The 15,720-nt window shown below is 49.6% G+C and overlaps 1 protein-coding gene across 2 annotated transcripts in view; it reads left to right on the top strand.

Moving 5' to 3' along the window:
* Gtf2ird1 (GTF2I repeat domain containing 1) overlaps nt 1–15,720 on the top strand; it is a 92,546-nt gene that overhangs the window by 22,672 nt on the left and 54,154 nt on the right. For both annotated transcript variants that reach the window (XM_042055931.1, XM_038346878.1), the window contains exon 2: nt 14,327–14,455. In XM_042055931.1, coding sequence (XP_041911865.1) covers nt 14,327–14,455 — 129 coding nt within the window. The remainder of the gene's footprint in view (nt 1–14,326; nt 14,456–15,720) is intronic.

Raw genomic sequence — 15,720 nt, 5'->3', positions numbered from 1 at the left:
GAAGAAGGAGGTATTCCAGAATTTGCATTTGCAAGTGGCATAAGAGCTATGCTCGGGGATGGGACTCGCATCAGAGTCCCTGGTGTGACCCTGGGTAAGGATGTGGAGGTCTTGGGACATAGTCTGTCCCTGCTGGACCTTCATGGAAGCGGTGGAATAAAGGGCCTGTCTGTCCCTAAACAGAGGACATTGTGAGAACATGCTTAGCAGTGCTGAGAGATGGGTTTCTTTCTTAAAAAATTATTTTTTATTTATTTTATTTTAGAGAGAGTGTGTGTGTGTGAGAGAGAGAGTGTGTGTGTGTGTGTGTGTGTGTGTGTGTGAGAGAGAGAGAGAGAGAGAGAGAGAGAGAGAGAGAGAGAGAGAGAGGGGTCAGAAGGCAACCTCCTGGAGTCTGTTGTGTCAGAGGGAGTTGAACTCGGGTCATTAGGCTTAGTGGCATCGGCCATTACTCCTGAGCTATCCCTGGCCCCAGAGGTGATTCCTCTCCTTTTTTCCCCCCTCCTTCTTCCCCTCCTCCCCCCTCATTTTTTGGAGATAGGGAATGCCACACTGCCCTAGAGCTCCCTGTGTGGAGGATGACCTTGAACTCCCTCAGCCTCCTGAGTGCTGGCGTTCCTTGTAAGCTTGCTGCAGCAGCACACTTGGATAAGAGGTGTTTTTCTAAATCGGTTGAAATTTTCTTTTCGCATCTTATTTACCAGCTTGGCTCACTGAGGAGAGGAAATGTGAGCTATTGTGACCTTGGCCATGTTTTTCCTGAGCTAGGCTATATATAAATGCCAGGCTCTCCTTGGGGCAGAGACCGTCTTTTGTGCTTATTTAATTTTTTTTTTACATTTTAATTTATTTTAGTTTATTGTGTGTGCATGTGCGTGCATGTGTGTGTTTGTGTGTTTTTATGCCATGCATGCACGTAGAAGCCAGAGGACAATTTGGGAGAGTCAATTCTCTCCTCCTATGTGGGTCTTTGAGATCAAATATGAGTCGTTAGGCTTGGTGACATGTACCTTCACCCACTGAGCCATCTCACGAACCCTGGTGGGGTGATCCTGTCTGTCCAACCTGGGCTACTACCCTCAGAACATCAGGTTCCTTGAATTGCAGGAATACTGGTGTCTCCAATAATTCTCTCAGTGTGGTATGTGTAAACTCGGTACCTCAGGAGCCAGAAATCCTGGACTGGGGGAGACAGTGGGTGGGTCTCTCTAGTCTCAGATGTAGGCCAAGGGATGCTTTTGGGAGGTGCTGGAGCTGAGAGTGCCCAGGAAGTGTTTGGGCTCATGTTAGTTGTGTCCCTTGGCTATGTGATTGTCTTTATCTCGTAGAACTGAAATGGTGGTGCACACCTCTGGTCCCCTCTTGGGAAGCTGAGGCAGGTGGAATGAGAGTTCGGAGTCTAGGAGACTTACTGAGACTGTATCTCATCCCTGGATATACCATATTAGACATGCCTGAAGCTAAGCAGGGTCAGACCTGGCTAGTACATGGATGGGAGACCATAGCTTTTTGTTCTGTTTTGTTTTTGGTTTTGTTTTTTTTTTTCAAGACAGGGTTTCTCTGTGTTGCTTTGGAGCCTGTCCTAGAACTAGCTCTTGTAGACCAGGCTGGCCTCAAACTCAGAGAGATTCGTCTGCCTCTGCATCCCAAGTGCTGGGATTAAAGGCTTGCGCCAACCACCGCTCAGCAGGAGACCCTATCTTAGGGGTGGGGGATAACTTTGTGTACACGTACCTGCAGGTGTCCACGGAGTCCAGAAGAGGGTATCAGGTGCCACGGACCTGGAGGTAGAGGTGGCTGTGTGTCACCTAACAGGACCACTGGGAACTGAATTTGGGTCCACTGCCAGAACAAGTGTCTTAGCTGCTGTGTCACCTCTCCAGCCCCCCCTCATCTCCTTTTTTAGAAACAGAGGCTGTTACTAGGACCCGCAACTCACCAATTAGTCTAGATGGACTGGCCAGTGCGCCCCAGAGATCTCCCTATCTCTGCTTCCCCAGTGCTGAGATAGGCTACCATCAACCCCTTACAGAGGTGTTGTGGAATGAACTCCAGTCTGTATGCTCGTGTGGCAAACACTTTGCCAATTAGCCCTTCACCCCATCCCCTCAAAAAATATCTTAAAATGATAAGCCAGACAAGGACTGGCAAGATGGCTCAGTGGGTAAAGGCACCTGCCGCCAAACCTGACAACCCGAGCTTGACCCCTAGAATCCACCGCCAAGTGGGAAGAGAGCATCAGCGAACCGAAAGTTGCCCTTTGACCTCCACAGGTGCACCGTGGTGTGTTTGTGTGCACACACAAATAAACGCAATAAAAAAATTTTTTTGTTTTCAAAATGAACCATAGAGGCTGGGTGTGTGGGCAACTGAAGAAAAAGGCGAAATTGAGCAGAGCGTCAGCATTCACCTCTCGATTTCCCAGCTGCCTCCTGCTCCTGCCGCCATCATGGACTGTGTTCCTCCAAACTGTGTGTCCAAATGAACTCTTCCCTCACTGGCTTCTTGTGTGGTATTTTAATTAATTAATTTTTGAATCAGACTATCACTGTGTAGCCCTGGCTGCCTTGGAACTCCCACTGTAAACAAGGCTTGACATCATAGATCCAGCAGTGGTACCTGCCGCAGGCCTTTAATCCCAGCACTCGGGAGGCAGAGGCAGAGGCAGGGGGATCTCTGAGTTCGAGGCCAGCCTGGTCTACAAGAGCTAGTTCCAGGATAGGCTCCAAAGCTACAGAGAAACCCTGTCTCGTAAAACCAAATAAGTAAATAACTAAAATAATAACAGAAAGGTATCATTTTAATTTATGTGGATTTTGCCTGTGTGTATGTATGTGCACCACATGTGTGCCTGGCACCTTCAGAGGTCTAAAGAAAGTATCAGACCCCTTGGAACTGGAGTTACTGATGACTGTGAGCCTCCACGTGGGTGCTGGGAACCGAACCCAAGTCCTCTGCAAGAGTAACAAGTGTTCTTGACCACTTTGTCATCTTGCCATCCATCCTGGTCACGTGGCTTATTTTCCCCTTTAGGCTCCTGTGAACGGGCTGAAGCGGATAGAGCTGTGTGACTCGTCTGCTGACTCCATTATCAGGAAGGGTCTTCTGCATGGTGTCGGCCTGAGGAGCTGCCCATCAGCCTCTTATCTGGTGTTTGGAGCCTGAGCGTGTTGCTGGATGTCTAATAAGAGGGATCTGTGGTTTGTGCACACTGTAGAGGGATCTGTGGTTTGTGTGCACTGTAGAGGGATCTGTGGTTTGTGCACACTGTAGAAACCAGTACACTGAAGACCTGGCCCCCTGCCCAGGGCAGTTCAAGGGTAACTCACAGCATAAGCTTCAAGCTCTCTGGTTACCAACCGGAAGTGGACTGTCTGTCCACTGTGAAATAAGCCAGGAGACAAACGTGGGGTGCTGGGTCTCAAACTTAGGACCTTATGAATACTAGGCAAGTATTCTACCACCAAGCCTCTAGCAACCTTTTTAATTTTTTAAATTTAATTATTTGAGACAGAGCCTCCTTTTGTAGCCCAGGCTGATCTAGAACTCCCCAAACAGGGTTTTTCTGTAATAGCACTGGCTGTCCTGGAACTTGATTTGTAGAGCCGGGTTGTCTTGAACTCGCCGAGATCCGCCTGCCTCTGCCACCCAAGTGCTGGGATTAAAGGTGTGCGCCACCACTGCCCAGATAACTTTGAACTTCTTCCCAACCTTGATTATTTTTTTTAATGTACATTGGTGTAAGGGTGTCAAATCCCCAGGAACTGGAGTTACAGACAGCTGTGAGCTTCCACTGAAAGACCCCCGGTGACTCTCATTCAAGTCTCGAGATAACACGACCCCCCAGGAACTCACGAGAGACAGTCCTTGCTGCAATCACATGAGGTTTATTGACAGGACAGGGAGCAGTGCACTGGGACCAAAACTCATTTCCCAGGCAGGGGTAGAGAGTTAGACCCCCGGGTAGCTGGGAGAAGGGGTATTTAAGGGAAGAAACCATAACCCAATAATCCAAAGGGGGCAGGGAGGGCGTCATTGGAAAATTCCGAAAATAACAGCGATCATTGAAAAATTCCGAAAATACCAGTGATAATCACAAGGGGGTAACTCCCCGTTTCTCAAGATTGTAATCTAACTTTATCTTCAGCTAGTTCCTGAAACAGAGTCACTGAACTGGCTAATCTAGATTTTTGATTCTTCTCTCCCTGCTTAGATTTTTGGCTCTATTTTTTCTGCTACAGGGGTCTGGATTTATCTGGGTCTTTTACCACGTGGGTCCTGGGAACTGAATCCAGGCCTCTGGAAGAGCAGCCAGTGCTTTTAGCCAGTCCCTCAACCTTGAACTTCTTGATCCTCCTGCCTCTGCCGTGAGAGATAGGATTTTAGGCCTGTGCTACCACATCTGGTTTATGGGGTGCTGAGGAAGGAGCCTGGGGTGCTACACATAGGCAAACACTTTACTCACGGTACCCTGGACGGCTCCCCTCTCGCCCCCAGCACCCGGACTTTGCTGACTGTAAGATCCCCTCCGGCAATACGGCCTGGAGCTGTCAGAAGGGAGGCCAGGCTGAAGACTGCAACCTTCTCCCAGCTAAGGGTGGAGCACAGACTGGGTTCTGGAATGCAGGGCCCTGGGCAATTCCATCCCCTCTGGGCAGCCCACAGGACAGGAAATGGAGCCTGTGGGTTGCTGGGAGAAAACAGCATTCTTCTCCCCAAGCCTGGATGGTAGACACTGCCTTTTGTTTGTTCTCTCGGGCTTCTTTTTGGAGAAACACTAGCATATGGTGGCGGCTGGTGCGGAGGCAGTGTTTGGGTGGTGTGTGTGCTTGACTTTGCCTTTTGCGTGCTCGCTTGGGAGTTTTCTTCCCCGCGTTGGCTCCCAGCGTCTGCTCAGCTGGTCCACAGGACAGTGACACTGAGTCAGAGAACTTTTCCCAGGGTCCGGAAAAATCTAGATCTCCCCAGTGACTCTTGTGGGGTTTCCACTGGGGAAGAGGTAAGAATTTAGTCACGGACCCAGACCTTTAATTTGTAGAGTTCTAAGCTGCTGGGACCTGACCGTGTAGAGTGGTTCTGTTGAGGAGGGATGGGCACAGTGCAGGAACTTTAAGAACAGCCCTGAGGCTGCAACAAGAAAACAAGCCAAACCCTTGAGACCACAAACAACATCTCAGATTTTGGGATTTCCTTGGATTTTGGAATATTTGTGTCCAATCGTAAAATACCTTAGGGATGGGGCTCAAGCCTGGACAAGAAATTGGTTCCTGTTGCACCTTGACCTTGCGCACATAACCTGAAGGTAATAATTTGATTTTATTTTAAATTTGATTTTTATTATTCTTAGTTGTAAATGTATATATGGATGGGTCTGTGCACATGTGTGCAGGTACCTTGGTAAACCAGAGGCTTAGAATTAAAGGTGGTTGTGAGCCACCCAGTGTGGGCCCTGGGAACTGAACTTGGGTCCTTTGGAAGAACAGTGCCTGCTATTAATCACTGAGCTACCACTCCAGCCCCATGACTTTAAAATAGTTTTTTTCCCCTTTATTACATTTTTCTCATTTCAGGGTGGGGAGGGGGCAGGCATGTGCCATGGGCAGCTTGCGGGAGGTGATTCTCAAGTGTGCTATGGACAGCTTGGGTGGTTCATGCCTTGCATCATATGAGTCCTAAGGATTGAACTCAGGTTGGCGGAAATGGTGGCAGTTGCTTTTACCTGTTGAGCAATCTCCCTGGTCTATGATTTTGATTTTAATGTGTTTTTATTTATTTGTTTGTTTGTTTGTTTGTTATTACTTTGGGAGTTTCTCAGATAGGCTCTTATGTAGTCTGTACTGGTCTTGAACATGCTATGTATCTATGACTGGTTTTGAAGTTTTGAAGTGCCGGGCGGTGGTGGCGCACGCCTTTAATCCCAGCACTCGGAAGGCAGAGGCAGGCGGATCTCTGAGTTCGAGGCCAGCCTGGTCTACAAGAGCTAGTTCCAGGACAGGCTCTAAAAACTACAGGGAAACCCTGTCTCGAAAAAACCAAAAAAAAAGAAGTTTTGAAGTGTGTGTGTGTGTGTGTGTGTGTGTGTGTGTGTGAGAGAGAGAGAGAGAGAGAGAGAGAGAGAGAGAGAGACCAGAGGTTGATGTCGTGATGTCTTCCCCAGTTGCATTTCTCCCTTATAGTTTTGAGACAGGGTCTCTCACTGAACCTGGAGCTTACTGTTCTCTGCTAGTTTGGCTGGCTAGCACCCTCCTGGGACTTGCCAGTCTGTGCCTACCAGAACTGGGGTTATAATATGCTGCCAAACATACCTGGCTTTTCTATGGATGCTGGGGATCAAAACTCAGACCTTATGTTTGCATAGCCTGCAATTTATCCAGGTAGCGTGGCTATCTTGAAGGTAATTTTTATGATTCTTTTCCCATGCCTCTGTAATATTACAAGAGGTCAGGGGTGGAATTCTCCTCTTGGGGCAGTCTATCATTTCTCAGAGTTTTGGATTTTAGATTACGGGTTTTCAGATGTGGGAGCTTCAACCTGTAAACCTAGCACCTCCACACAGCAGAACCTGTATCACCCACCACCCTTGTGGAGGCCAGAAGTTCAAACCCATGCGTTGGCAGAGCTGGCTCCCTCTGGTGGGTCCGGGATGCTCACTCCTTCCCTCTCTAGCTTTTGGTGGTGGTGTGTTGCTGGCATGCCTTGGTGGGGTCTAAGGTATCAGTCCATAGTCAGCTGGCTCCTTTGATTTGGATCTGAGGTGAGGCCCAGCTTTGTGGTCCTGGGAGCATGAGGTGGGGAGGGATGGTGGTGATGGAGGAGGAGGTGGCCGCTCGCCTTACGGCATCTAGGAAGCAGGGAAGGGGGTGGGAGTCGCAGTGGGGGGAGAGAGAGAGGAAAAGAAATGAAACAAGATACACCCATCAAGTCCAGTCCCCAGTGACCCATTTCCTCCAACTAAGCCCTGCTCGTCAGCACTGAGTCATCCGTGTATTGCCTTCATGACCCAATCGCTTTTTAGTAGTATCACCAGCTAGGACCAGGCCTCCACTAGACAAAGTTTAGGGGAGACACGGCACCTTTAAGCTCTAAAACCATGTCATTCTGTTCAAAGCTACCCTCCCCTCCCACCCCCCAAGGGTCCCACGGTGTGCCCCTCTGTGTCCTGGAACTGACTGTGTAGATCAGTTTGGCCTCAAACTCAGAGATCTGTCTGCTTCTGCCTCCTGAGTGCTGGGGTTCAAGGCATTGAGTGGCACGATGCCTGGTTTGCAGAGGTATCAGTGACCATGAGACATGTAAACCTGGGTGTAGCTGATCCAGCATTTTGAAGAGAGCCAGATGCTCTGAGCTCCGCTGCCCTCCCCTGTCCTCCCTGCTTCTGCTGGCTAGTCCTTATGCTATGCTGGCCAGTGCCCACAGCTGGGTGAGCCCTGGGGCCATCTGCCAAGGCTGTACTTCTTTGGCATTGACTGTCTCGACTTTGGGTCCCTTGGGTATCCTCTGTTCTGTGGCTCCGCCCCTGATCTCTGCAACACTTGTCTTCCTTCTGTTCTCTTCCAGTTGGTATGTACTTTGTATTTTCATTTTACTGTGTGTGTGTGTGTGTGTTTAGTGTTTATTTTTGTATTTTTTAAGACAGGGTTTCTCAGTAGATATGGAGCCAGTCCTGGACCTCGCTCTATAGACCATGTTGGCCTTGAGCTCAAAGCGATCTGCTTGCCTCTGCCTCCCAAGTTCTGGGATTAAAGGCATGTGCCAAAACCGCCTGGCTATATTTACATTTTAATTGAAGTTTTTTTTTTAAATATCATTTTTATTTATTTACACCATGTTTATTTATTTGTGGTGTGTGTGTGTGTGTGTGTAGGCACTTGCAGGCATTGCACTAGCTCTGGCATACATACACATGCAGAAGCTGTTAGGATTATGCTGGCCTGGCCTGGCCTGCCCTGTCACCTGGCTGAATGAACCCAGGCAGTACCCTAGCCAGCCAGGGGCCTATGCAGGTGCAAAGGTCCCTTTAAGAGAAGCTCCGCCCATTCCAATCACTCCAACCACCGAGGCAAACTCTAGGGCAGTGTGTGTGTGTATATGTGTGTGTGTGTTTGTGTGTGTCCCATTTCTCTCCTCTCTTTCTCTCTCTCTGTTTCTCTCTCTTCCCCCCTACCCTCTAAATAAATTCTATACCCAAGCTCTCTTTGCATGGTATACTCTGTTTCTCGCCCTCGTTCCTCACGCGTGGGACCCAGCAAGGTCTCTCCTGGGCTGTATCTTACAGAAGCCCAACAGGGCATCAAGTATCTTGCATTCCTCTCCTTGAGACCAGAAGCTGGCCATTTTGGCTAGGCATGCTCAACAGCTAGCGCTTGGGCTCCCTCTGTCTTGACCTGCTCCCCCAATACTCCCAGATAGGGTTTCTCTGTGTAGTCCTGGCTGTCCTGGAACTAGCTCTGTAGACCAGGCTGGTCTCAAACGCACGGAGACTGTCTTCATTTTCTAATGCTGGCGTCCCCGGCATGCGCAGGCATGCAGCCATGCTCAGCTTTTCAACGTAGGTGCTGGGGGAGTTGAACTCTGCAGTAGTTATTACTACAGTAGTTAGGCAGAGGCAGGCGATCTCTGTGAGTTCGAGGCCAGCCTGGTCTACAGAGCAAGTTCCAGGACAGGCGCCAAAGCTACACAGAAACCCCGTCTCGAAAAAAACAAAACAAAAAACCAACCAAACAAAAATGTCTATTGGCGTGGTCATTGTTTGTGTCTTGTTTAAACAACAGATTATGCTGGTATGATGGGTGTGACTTCCCTGTCAATTCTGGGAGACATGATCTCCCAGAGAACCTCATGGTCCTCTGGCTCTTACCGTCTCTGTCCCCTCTTTTGCCCCGTTTCCTGAGCACAGGAACTATGTTGCAGTTATTTCTGTTGGAGCTGGGCATCCCAGGCCCAGTTCTCTCTGCATTTTGACCAGTTGTGGTTTTCTGTAGTGGCCTCCAGCTTTTAATTAAAAAAAAAAAAAAAAATCCCAACCTGGTGGTGGCGGCGGCACATGCCTTTAATGCTGGAGGCAGGGGCAGATGGATCTCCATGAGTTCGAGGCCAGCCTGGTCTACAGAGTGAGTTCCAGGGTAGGTAGTGATACATAGGGAAACCTATTTTGAAAAAAACAAAGTAAAATAAAAGCGAAGACGGGGTTGTGATCGCAAGGCTGAGCTGTGGGCTTGCTGGGCCATCAAGCGTGTGTCTGAGGGAGGAACGAATGAAGAGGCAGCGAGTGGCCAGCCTAGGCCTGGAGACCCATGCAGAAGGAAATGGATGGGGGAGCCATTTCCACAGTGCCTGCCTGGACGACGAGAGTGTTGGATTTTTTTTCTTTAAACTATTTTGTATTATGTGTGCGTGTGCACATGTGTGCACTCAGTCGTGCTTGCGGTGTCCCTGCATGTGTGTGGAGGTTGGAGACAGCATGACAGCAGCACTTGCTACCATTTTGAGTCTTGGAGAGTCAGCTCGGATTTTCAGGCAAGCATGTATACCAACAGTGGCACCATCTTTCCTGTCCTACAGTCTCACTGTGTAACTGGGGTAACCTGGAACTCACCATCCTCCTGCCTCAACCTCCTAAGGGCTAGGAGGATTGCAGGCATAAGCCACCAAACTGGGCTTTCGCCTGTCTGTTCTAATTGCCTTGCCCTGGGGCCTCTCTTCTGCTGGTCCTCTCCCCTCCTCTGGGACTTCCCTGTTTTCCATCCCTTAACACTAAGATAAAATTTTTTTTTTTTAACTTTACCTGCCTTATTTATTGATTGCTTAGTGTTGCGTGTGTACCTGCACGCATGTACATGCTATGACTTATGCATGTGGAGGTCAGAGGGCAGCTCAGAGGAGTCGGCTCTCTCCTTCCACCATGCACATCCAGGGGATGAAACCTGGCCGGTTGGCAGCAGGTGCCTTTACCCACCGAGCCATCAATCTCGCCAGCCCCATTTTCCCCTTTCATTTGGCCCTGCTTTTTCTAATGACTACACTTACACTCATGTGCTCCTGGTATACCTGGGGTTGGGGCTTTTCTTGGCTCCTACATCGCACAGGCAACTTCCCAAGTGCCTCCGCTGGACTGTTAGAGACAGAGGGCCCAGTAAGTCCAGCTGGGGCCAGGATGCAGGATAGCCCACAACCCAGCTCCCTTCCGTCTCCTTAATCCTCTGGCTCGGAGTCCCTGGTTCTAAGTAGATTAGGACCTTAGCCAGAAGGAGTCAGGGCAGTCTGGAACAGACTGGAGGTCAAGAGTGTGCCAACTGCCGCTGCTTGCCTGGCGCTGATCTGATTTAGGTCTGGGCAACCGGGCTGCTGGAGACAGAGTTTTTCTGGGAATGGCCCAAGGGCTCAGAGGAGTAGCTGGCAGCTGAGGCTGTAGGGCTTGGCTGTACAGGAAGCCTCAGGCTCCCTGGCAGGCAGACCTCTTGACTAGGGACAGTTGTACAGTAGACCCCAAACCCTCAGCAGGGTGATCTAGGGAATGACCAAGACAGAACCACCAACAGCCTCTTTTTCAGTGCATCCTGTCATGGCCAGTCTCCCATGTCCTTGAGTGGCTGCACTGCTGATGTGTGCTCTGTCTTGCTCTCTCTTCCTTCCTTCCTTCTTTCCGTCCGTCCGTCCTTCCTTCCTTCCTTCCTTCCTTCCTTCCTTCCTTCCTTCCAAAAAATTATTTCCAAGGCAGGGTTTCTCTTTGTAACACCTCTGGCTGCCCTGGAACTCGCTTTGTAGACCAGGCTGGAATCGAACTCACAGAGATCCGCCTGCCTCTGCCTCCTGAGTGCTGGGATTAAAGGCATGCATCATTACATCTGACAGGTTTTTTTATATTACAGTAAATTTATTTGATACACTTCTCTTTATATCACCTGACAGTTTTTTATTGCCTTTGTTACTCGTTTTGAGATGGTCTCATGTAGCCAGACTAACCTCAGACTCATCGTGTAGTCATTGACGTCTTTGAATTCCTCACCATCCTACCTCTGTTTTCTGTATGCTTAGAATTATAGGTGTGCACCACCTGGCTTGGCTTATTTATTGATTTATTAACTTATTTTTGTGGCTCTGGGGATGGAATTCAGGGCCTTGAACTTTCTAGGCAGATGCTCTAATGTAGTATGCCACACATACTACACATGGGGGGATTCTAGGCAGGGGCTCTACCACTGAGCCACACCCCAGCCCCTTACTGGGGGGTTCTAGGCAGGTGGTTTACTGCTGAGCTGTATACACAGCCCTCTTATAATAATTTTTTGTTGCTGTTATTGGAAACAGAATTCTACTAAGATTTTCAGGATGACTTGATCTCATTCTGTAGCCCAAGTTATCCATGGACTTGAGATGCTCCTGCTTCGGCCTTCTGAGTAGTTGAAATAACAGAGTGGGCCAGCTGGCCCTGCTAAAACCATTTGTTTTATTTTTTCTCCTTTACTTTTACTTATCTGTATGTGTACATGTATATATGTGTGCGCGCGCCCACCAACCGCCACATGCCTGTGGAGGTCAGAGGATAACTTGCAAGAATCAGTTCTCTCCTTCCACCGTGTGGGCCCAGGGGGTCTACTCAGGTCCTTAGCGAGTACCTTTCCTCTCTGAGCTATTTCATTTTACTGGTCCTAAAACCAGGTTTTTTTGTTTTTGTTTTTTTCCTGTAGCCTGAGCCAGTCCTGGGTCCAGAGCTGTGTTCTGTTCTCTGTTCTGTTTTAATGATCTGTGTTTCGATTGCATTGTCTTGCATGACACCTCCTGCTTTGAGGTTCCCACCACACTGCAGCCAGGTTTGGCCTGGTGGGTTCTGTGCCTGGTCCGTTGAATACATCGGACAGTGAACTGGGCCCTGAGGGTCAGCCGTGGTGGGCAGACACAGTTTTGGCTCTTGTCGAGTTATAGTCTGGGAGTCAGTAGTCGTGGCGGTAGACGTCCTAGGCTTGGTGCCCTTTTAAGCTGTGGGTCTGGAGAGCCCTGCCGCCCAGCTTTCCCTACCCCACCCAGTGAGAGTCTAGAATCTCTGTTGACAGGTGGCAGACAGGTGGCAAACAGGGTGTGGAATCTACAGAGCTATCCATGGTGACACACCCAGCCAGGGTCCTTAGAGGGATCTGGGGAACAAGCTTATAGTGTCCTGCTCCCGCTCCTGCCCCTTGCCTCCTTTTGCTTGGGTTAGTGAGAGGCCCCTGAGCTCAGAGGCAGCCTGTGGGAACCCCCACCCCATCCCTAGGGACAGCTCTGGAAGAACAGGATCAAGCCAGCCACCAGCAATCAGCAGCAACCATGTCTTCACATTTAGGGTTGAGCGAGGCACAGAGGCAAAGAAGGAGCTATGTGAAGCCCCAGTGAGTTGGGACAAAGTCCTTTCCCGGGGAATCCCTAGTTGAGGAAGTGACCTGTGCTCTGGCTGCTGTGGCTGTCCACACCTGCTCCAAGCCCACGTCCTACATCCAGGAAATAGACTCAAACTTCAAGGCAGTGGCCTTGATCTGGGCACTGGTGACCAAGCCCGGAGGTGTGTACAGAACCGCAGAGGGCAATGCCAGCCTCGCCATGGATGAGCCTGTCAGGTGCCTTTCCGACAGGGTTAGTTAAGGGATGTGGACACCGGCCAGTTATCCCAGTCTGTGCTTGACAGGTGGGAGAAAGCAAGAGCAAGAGTCCAAACAGCCCAAGCTGCAAAGTAAGGAAGGCCTGTTCAACACGCGTGGGCGGGAGGGCGTCATGGAGGGTGTGCGAGCAGCAGAGGGCTGTGACTAGAGTTTCTACATGGAAAACACTGGCAGTTAGGACTCATCCGGCAGACTAGGGTGCTCATTGGCTCGCTTTGGTTACAGATTGAATACTTGGGGGACTGTTCCTTGGAGCACAACTCTCAACTGTGTTGTGGTTGAATGTCTTTTCATGGAGAGACATGACCAAACATCTGCCCCCGGAGGGCACTAACAACAGACTGAGGAAAGAATTCCATCCCAGGCTAGCTTGGTGAGGGAGGGAGGGAGGGAGGGAGGGAGGGAGTTTTGCTTACTTACAGAAGTGTAGATGTCCTCGTTATTGTTGTGAGGAGACACATCCTATAAGATGACTTGGAGGGAAAAGCATTCTGTTGAGGGCTTGCTTGCAGTTTTAGAGGCTTAGTTAGTTCATAGCCCTCGTGGCAGGAAGCAGACAGGCATGGCCCTGAACCAGTAGCTGAGAGCTTTATATCCTGATCCACAGGCAGCTGTCAGAGAGAGAACTTTTGAAACATCAAAGCCCACCCCTAGTGATACCCTTCTGTTGACTGAGGATTCTGTTCTGACTGGTTTCTGTCCTCCCACCAGGTCCCATGGCCATTTAGCCCCCAAAGAAATCACACAGAGGTCTATATTAATGATAAACTGATTGACCCATTAGCTCAGGCTTCTTATTAACCCTTATAACTTATATTAACCCATTATTATCTATGTTAGCCACATGGCTCAGTACCTTTTTCAGTGAGGCAATCACATCCTGCTTCTTCAGTGGATGGGCCAGGACTGGGGAGGAATGGGCTTCCTTCTTCCCAGACCCTTCCTGCAGTAAGGCCACACCCACTCCACCAAGACCACACCTCCTAATCTTTCTAATCCAATTGGGGAGAAAGCATTCAGACATACCAGCCGGTGGGAGCCATTCTTGTACAACCACCACAATGGGTGAGGGGTTTCTTGCTGTAATGGGGGTGATTCAAAAGCAGCTGCATCACCGGAAAGCCCCCCCCCACTGCATGGTTGATGCCACTCCTCACTGAAAGTTGCCTCTCTGGAATTCTGCATGAGCTACAGACAGCTCAGCAGAAGTGTCCTGTATCCCTCGCTCCATCCCCTCACACACAATTGCTCTCTGCCTTTATAAACTTTGGGAGGGGCCTTGTGAGTCTTATAACCTCCTGAGCACTTTGTAAGCGGCTGAGTTTCCTGGGTATTGTAAGCTTCCTGAGCCTTGGGAGTTTCCTGAGCTTCCTGAGTTATATAAATTGCTTTGTTCTTGAGTGCAACAACCTCCCTCTAGGAGGGAATGTTTAAACTCTCTGAAAATGTTTCAGATGGGAGGAAGTAGGTTATACATCAGTCACTTAGATCTTTGCAGGTTTCTGCACTAGCAGCTCTTCTGGCCTCTGAAGGCTCAAATCCCTGTCAAACCTTTGAGGCCCTTGAATGATGGGAAGGAGGGCCATTTGGCAGTCTGACCCACTTGTGAATTCCAGGTGGCCCTGGGAGCCAGGTGTGCCTACCCAAGTGTACCCTGTGCCCAATACCCACTCTGCCCTCACTCTTTCCTCTAGGTGACCATGGCCTTGCTGGGGAAGCACTGTGACATCCCCACCAACGGCTGCGGGTCTGAGCGCTGGAACTCCACCTTCGCCCGCAAGGACGAGCTCATCAACAGCCTGGTGTCTGCCTTAGACTCTATGGTGAGTGTCTGAGGAACAACAGCTAAGGTTTTCTTCTGGCCGCCACACACACATGCAAACTTGTGTATAGACACCAAGATATATATGTATGGATCTATGTACGTATGGATGTTCATACATAGACATGCCTGGAATCCCACAGTCAGAGGTTGCAATAGGAAGATCTTGATTTTGAGATCACCCTGGTCTACAGAGTGAAACCCTAAAAGAAGACTGAGCTAGCCGGGCGGTGGTGGCGCACGCCTTTAATCCCAGCACTCGGGAGGCAGAGGCAGGCGGATCTCTGAGTTCGAGGCCAGCCTGGTCTACAAGAGCTAGTTCCAGGACAGGCTCTAGAAACTACAGGGAAACCCTGTCTCGAAAAACCAAAAAAAAAAAAAAAAAAAAAAAAAGAAGAAGAAAAAAACGACTGAGCTCACTGATAAAGCAAGTTTAAACACTGTGGAGTGGGCTCTGGGTTCGAATCCCAGCACCACATACGCAAAGCAAGCGAAAACAAAAGGTAGATCTGCCTGGTATCGATTAGTATTTTATATGACGTGGAAGCTCAGAGAAGTCAGCACCTTGCCTGAGGTCACACAGAGTGATCAAGTACAGTCACTGGTCTCCCCAGTGTGGGGTGGGGGCTCCTTTCTAGGTCGTTCTTGTTGTGGGCTGCTCAAGGTCATATTGAGGCCTGAGGTGGGAGGCACCCTCAGAAACCAGCTTTCTCTACAGCGCCATCCTATGTGTCCTGAACCCCACTGACCTGTTGGAGATGGTGGGTATGACTGATATGTGCCCTGATGGACAGCGCCACCAGCTGCAGGTGGCCATTTGTATTTTGTTGTCCTGAGTCGGTCTCTTGCACTGTAGGCTGTCCCTGAACTCAGCCCTCCCCAGGGACTCCTGCTTGGCTAAGAGGTGGGACTGTGGCCCAGAGAGGTTGACACAGATCTTTGTAGGTGGGGACTTCTGACCCACTGGTCAGCTCTGTCCTGCCAGCCAGCTCCCAAATAACCACACAGAGACTTATTATTAATTATAAATAATGCTTAGCTGATACTCAGGCTTGTTACTAACTAGCTTTTTCAACTGAAATTAACCCATAATTCTTATCTGTGCTCTACCACACGGCAGTACATTTTCTCAACGTGGCATATTCATCTCCGGCTCCCTCTGCGCCTGGCTCGTGACTCTGCCCTTCTTCCCAGCATTCTCTCAGTCTGACTCTCGCGCCTAATCTCTTCCTGTCTAGCTATTGGCCAGTTGGCTCTTCATTAAGC

This window comes from Arvicola amphibius, chromosome 10 (assembly GCF_903992535.2).
Source record: "Arvicola amphibius chromosome 10, mArvAmp1.2, whole genome shotgun sequence".
NCBI lineage: Eukaryota > Metazoa > Chordata > Mammalia > Rodentia > Cricetidae > Arvicola > Arvicola amphibius.
The sequence above is the reverse complement of the archived record's forward strand: the minus strand, read 5'-3'. Positions and strand labels throughout refer to the sequence as shown.